General features: G+C 41.0%; 1 protein-coding gene across 1 annotated transcript; it reads left to right on the forward strand.

Annotated features, from left to right (window-relative positions):
• The first annotated feature begins 1206 nt into the window (after positions 1–1206).
• On the forward strand, positions 1207–2218 carry LOC140796669 (protein PHLOEM PROTEIN 2-LIKE A1-like). Its single transcript, XM_073149743.1, has 3 exons — positions 1207–1297; positions 1399–1529; positions 1684–2218. Exons 1-3 carry the CDS (start codon positions 1265–1267, stop codon positions 2045–2047), a joined length of 528 nt encoding a protein of 175 aa, XP_073005844.1. The 5' UTR covers positions 1207–1264; the 3' UTR covers positions 2048–2218.
• The last annotated feature ends 3890 nt before the right edge of the window (positions 2219–6108 follow it).

Below are 6108 nucleotides of genomic sequence, written 5' to 3' on the forward strand. Positions count from 1 at the left end.
TATATAGCGAAAGATCTTGCTTGCTTACAGGTGATGAAGAATACCTTTAAAGGGAACCTTAGACGATATTTAAGGGAGGGACATGATCGATGAAGCAAAAACCTTAGAGTAGAAGAAGACGATGGCTATGATGGATATTCCCTAGCAAAACCTTTTTTCGTTCTTCAAGTACGAAAGAAGATAATAAAAATATTACTTTTTTGTTTCAAGTTAATAATTGCGGTCTCTACAACAGGGCAGCAGTACTCGAGTAAGAAGGGCAAAGTGGGAAGAAAAATAAGAAAAAAGCCTCAAGTACAAAGGAAATCGAAAATGGCCCTGACCTGCCAAATCGAAAACCAAGTGGGGTTTCAGTGCAAATAACCCTAATAATAATTAGCAGCAGCATATGAAGTAGAAGATGAAAAAGATGAAGAATAAGATGAGTACGAGTCATTTCTCAATATTTTATAGTATCCTGTCAATATTTGATGAGATAGTAAATGACAGAAAGGGCAAAGTTAGAAGAAAATGAAGAAAAAAATCCTCAAGTGCAAAAAAACCGAAAATGACTATGACTTGCCAAATCGAAACCAAGTGGTTTTCGATGCAAATAACCCGTATTATTACAATAATAATATTTGCCCACTAGTTAGAAATACATAATATAAGTTTAATTCTTACGGCATTCACCTCTAAATTCTCAGAAGATTAATCCAAAACATATACGGTACTACTCTCAAACATCAACATCATCGTGCCAGCTTACAATTATTGTTGTATACAATTAAAAAATGACTATTATTATTAAATACATATCCATATAAGTAAGTCATTGTTGTAAGTCATTCTTAATGCCAATCATTCTTAATTTGTTAAGTTTGCAAGTCAAACATTATGCCAGTCTTTAGGGACTAAATAATATTGAAATTTATATAAAACTAACATAGGATAAGATGTGAGTTGCTTCCAATACAGCCCACTAGGTTGCATATTTTCTTCTACTAAAATTAAAAAAAAAAGAAATTTAAAACGAAATATATATCAGTATACATATGAATAAGTTGTTGTAAGTCATTCTTAATTTGTGTGAGTCATTCTTAAATTGGTAAATTTAGAAGTCATTCATTAAGCCGGTGATTCATATATTATAAGTCATTGTTTATACATTTATATATGCTTCTAGATTCCTTGTTTCGTTCCTTTATATATGATTGTAAGCATGCATCTCAGTGCATTCATCAAGTGCAGCAAAGTAAGCTAAGAAAGACAGAGAGAGCGAAAGATGGCAACTGAGGGTTCAAAATTGATAGCAATGGCAAGTTTATTTATTAGTGTTTTATGGATCAAATGCATGCATGCACTAGTGCTCATTTTTCTACTCATAATCTTTAATATGTATAAATACATTATTTGCAGAGGGCTACTGATGATGATGTTAGTTTTGGGAATGTTGTACGTAAAGATTTTATGTTGTACCCCAGAAATCTATCCATCGCATGGAGCGGGACGAAGCAGTACTGGACATGGACTTGGATCAAGTCTGATAGGTGCTTTACAAATTTTCTAGCATATAAATTTGTAGGCATAATTCCATTAATTTTCAGTACTGTAATCATATATATATATATATATATATATATATATATATAGATATAAGAATGTCTGAAATACTCATTGAATTTACCTTAATTTGTGATTCAGGGAAAATATTTTGGTAGAAGTGCCTCGACTAGTGAAGGTGTGGTGGCTTGAGGCCACCGGGAGTTTTGATATGAGCGAGCTCATAGAAGGTACTAAGTACAGCGTCGTGTTCAAGGTGATGAAAAAGGATCCATCAGAGGGTTGGAAGATCCCTGTGAACCTCACCCTCAACTTACCAAACGAGATGCCATCCTCCACCACGGCTAGCCTCGATGAAATGCCAGTAGACATTTGGGCTGATCTTCACGTCGGTGACTTTGTTGCATTTGGAGCAGGGTTAATTAACTTCTCAATGCGCGAGACCACAAATACCAACCCTAAGAGCGGACTCATTATCAAGGGAGTGCAAATCAAGCCAATATAAATGCATCATCGCTACGATGAAATATTTGAACTACCCACGTCAGCCTTGATAATATTAAAATAAAGTGGCGTTCTTTTGTATGCTCCGTGTGTTTAAATATGAGATCTCATGTGTCTAGTACTTTGTGTGTTGGTTATGTGTTAATAAAATCCATCCATGTTTTCCATCGTATTGCATTGTTGATGATTAATTGTGTCGTATTTCCTACATATCTATGTCATTCTTTGCAATATCTTTAACAAATCGGGTGGGCTAGGTGCAAATATGGCACATGATGAAACATCCAGGCTATCATATTTATTATCTATATATCGATAGCAATAAGAATGAAACTAGAAAATGATTATAGAATAGAGTTGCAATATGTGGAAAATATGGTAGCTAGTTTAGATAAATTTAATTGTACATATCTTATTTGATTTTGAGACCTTTTTTTTTGTTACCAATAAGTTGACTCTTATGGCTTGTATCTTAGGTATGGTATGATCATAAATTGATTTTGTCTTCCTTAATTTTTCTATCTCTCTCTCTAGCTTTCTTTATGTCTTCTTGCTACCATCAAACCACATCAGTTAAGTTGAGTCAAGTCGAATTGAGTCAAGTTAGTTAGTTAGCTTTATCTTTTTATTTTAAATTTCAAATAAATAGAATAATCCGTATGTAAATTTGATCCGCTAGGTTTTTTACTTCTATAAATAGGAGTTGACATGCGTTGATAATGATCATTGAAGGAATTTGAGTTTTGCTAAGTTAATATTTTCATCCATATCTTTTACCGTAGCCGTTAGATCACCTTTACTTTCTACTAGGAGTAGATCGTAGTAGTAGAAGCATTCCGATCTTCCAAACCCTAGCCATCTTCCTCCACTAACAGCCACCCTACCTTACGACTGTCGCACCACAACCTTTGGCCGACCACCGCAATGTTAGTTAATTACCATTTTACCCTATTTGACTATGTGCCACTATTTAATTAATATCTTTTTATCTAGACGTCAAATTTCTATGAAACTAGATCGATTAGAACCCTAACTTCTGAGGCTACCTCCATATAAATTTTCATAATTTTCCTACATCCAGATTGTTCTAGATATGGTTCATAATGTAGTATGAAAGCCGACGCTCCTTGGATAATGATTATCATACGATCCAAGATAAATAAGAACGAAGCGACCATGGAGGGCCAAGAACTCATCTCTATTCCTATGGGAGTTTCTTGGGTGCCCCCCTCCCCTACCACTAGTAACTATCAACGATGAGCCACCAGCATGGGCAAAAGATTTTTTTAAAGAATTTTTGACTGAATTGAGCGAGAGCTCCGAAAGGATTAAGAAGGCGATTCAAGCCTTGACGGCCGTTCTCCTAGCCCAGCACGACCAACTAGCACTACCTGTATCTCTAGCACCATCGGCCATGGCGAAAATAGCCCAACCATGGCCATGAACTTCAAATCGTGTGGGAGGTGGAGAGGAGACCCAACCGTCGAACAAAACCCCCCTTCTGGTCGAGGAGGAACACTTTCTATCCCTGTAGGCCAAGCCCGCCGTCATAGCGACACTGAAGCAGTCGATAGAGACGGCCTTAGAGTCATCTTCCCCACCCGCGGTGAGAGCTAGGGCTGAAAACCCAAGCTTCCCACCGGCGACCATCTAGCTGATCCCGGCCAAAACCGCCATGTCCACTCATGTCCTAGGACCAACTACACCTGGGACACGGCCTCTATTCGCACCAACAACTACCAGAAGACCGCCGTGATATGATTCGGACTTCAGCGATGTCGTCTCAAGCATGGATTCACTTTAGGGGTGTCTTTGTTTCTTATTTTAATATTTAATTCCTAAGAAAATAAGTTTTCTCTAAGTTGCGTTTAAACGCGGATGGAGTGCGTTCAAATGCGGTTGTGAACGTAGTTGTGAACGCCGCGTTCAAACGCACTATGAACGCCTGCATCGCGTTTGTAAATCTAGAGAAGTGGGAAACATGTGCATTTGGTCGCGCGTTCGAACACCTGCATCGAGTTCGCAAATCTAGGGAAGAACGAACTAGGTGCATTCTAACGCGAGCGGGCTTGTTCGAACGCGATCGACGATAATGTACTATTTAGGATTAATTTTGAATTGTTTGGCTAGCCTCTAAAGGATGTGGATGGCAACCGTAGAGTTATTATTGAATAATTGAGTTTTGGCTTGCCTCCTTTGTCTTCTTCGCTCTCATTCTCTCAATCCACGGCGACGCTGCTTTTAACCTCCCTCTACCAGCCAATCACCCTAGTCCCTTATGGGTGGCCCTCTCCTCCCCTTTCTTCCAATCTATCCAACACTTGCCCTAACCCTTCCATCAACCATAACCCTTCCACCACCACTTTTCATCGGTGCCACCCCATTAACGCCGATCCACCTCCAACTACCATCATCCTAGAATCCCGTGCCTCCATCCACGGATCCTGATTGAACCCCCTAATGTTCGTCCACTAATCGAATGATATATCGAGATCCCCACATCTGATCCGCTTGAAAAATGGAAAGAACTTTTCCTAGGCTCCAACATATCCAAATTTCATGTTGATCCGACAGCGGTATCTTACAAGATATATTTACAAATTTCGTGCAAGAATCAGTCTAGATCTGAGAATTGGAATAGATAGAACCTTAGCCAAAAGGGGAGATCATATCAAGCTGGTATTAGAGCCACCGTTCCTCAGACACGCGCTTCTTATGACGACAACTAGAGCCATGGCTACACGGCGAGATGATGAAGAAGAGATTCTCCCAATAGAGGAGGAGGAAACGGTTGCGGAGACTTTCACCCGCGGAACCGCCCGATCTAATCAGAATACGAAAGAACCTAGTGTTCAAGCCGTGTTGAGGTCTCTTTCCAAATAAATGACAATCAATAATCATATGATAATGGAGATGATGCAGGAATTACGGGCGACAAGGGAAGCCATGGCGAATGGGAATGCACCATCGACCCCACGACATGAGTCCACTCCCCATGAACCCACCGCCACCGGTTCAGAATTTGCAACCACAAGAGCTGCTGCTGCCACTACCCTGTGGGCAGAGGCAAGCAATGATGGTTCCACCAGGGCCAGTTGCAAGTGAACCCATCCGACGAGCGAACCACTATGGAGATCACCTTGGAGATCAAGATCTGTGGGCGGGGCAATACGACTCGAAGCCACGGCGAGTTAATCAAAACCGAAAGAGGGATCATCAACCATTCAAGGTGCATCATCCTCCGGTTAGACAAGGACTTGGACATGATCCGGAACGAGACAATGGCATCCGTGGACAAATCGTGCGTCTCGAATATCGGTGATCGAGGAGTTGCTGGATGAACTCATAAGGTCGGCTTACTTCAACAAACTTGACTTAAGAGTGGGATGTGCATGAGGTGTTGAATATCATGCGACAAAACTAGTTAAAAGTCAAGATAAGCAAGTGTCTTTGGAGAGAGCCACAAGTGGAGTACTTGCGACATATAATCTCAGCAAGAGGAGTTGAAGCCGATCCAAACAAGATCAAGAATATGGTGGACTGGCCGATTCCTACTAATCAGTGGGAATTGAGGGGATTCCTTAGGTTGACGGGGTACTATCGGCGATTCGTTGCCAACTACGGCAAAATTGCTGCCCCGCTGACCTCCTTACTCAGAAAAGATGGGTTTCAATGGACGGGCAAGGCGACGGAGGCCTTCAAAGCCTTGAAGACAGCTATGTCTACCGCTCTGGTTCTAGCACTACCGGATTTCAGCAAGCCCTTTGTGGTGGAATGCGATGCTTCGAGTGAGGGCATTAGAGCAATTTTGATACAAGAGGGCAGACCCGTAGAATATATGAGCAAGGCGTTGTCAAACTAGTCGCGACAGCTATCCACCTACGAGCACGAAATGCTAGTGATTTTACACGCCGTCACCAAATGGCAACCCTACTTGATCGACCAATGGTTGACTATCTGCACGACCCAGCGTAGCTTACCTTACTTCATGCAGCAACGTGTGCACACCCCAGCCTAGCAATGGTGGGTCACGAAAATCCTTGGGTATGACTACGAATTAGT

This window comes from Typha latifolia, chromosome 10 (assembly GCF_019914945.1).
Source record: "Typha latifolia isolate L0001 chromosome 10, TyphaL0001v2, whole genome shotgun sequence".
NCBI lineage: Eukaryota > Viridiplantae > Streptophyta > Magnoliopsida > Poales > Typhaceae > Typha > Typha latifolia.

Excerpts from the sequence above, each read along its gene's own strand:
- LOC140796669 (XM_073149743.1), top strand. The coding sequence starts at position 1,265 with ATGGCAACTGAGGGTTCAAAATTGATAGCAATG. Across the intron at positions 1,298-1,398 it reads GTTCAAAATTGATAGCAATG|AGGGCTACTGATGATGATGT; the intron begins GCAAGTTTATTT and ends CATTATTTGCAG. Across the intron at positions 1,530-1,683 it reads ACTTGGATCAAGTCTGATAG|GGAAAATATTTTGGTAGAAG; the intron begins GTGCTTTACAAA and ends TTTGTGATTCAG.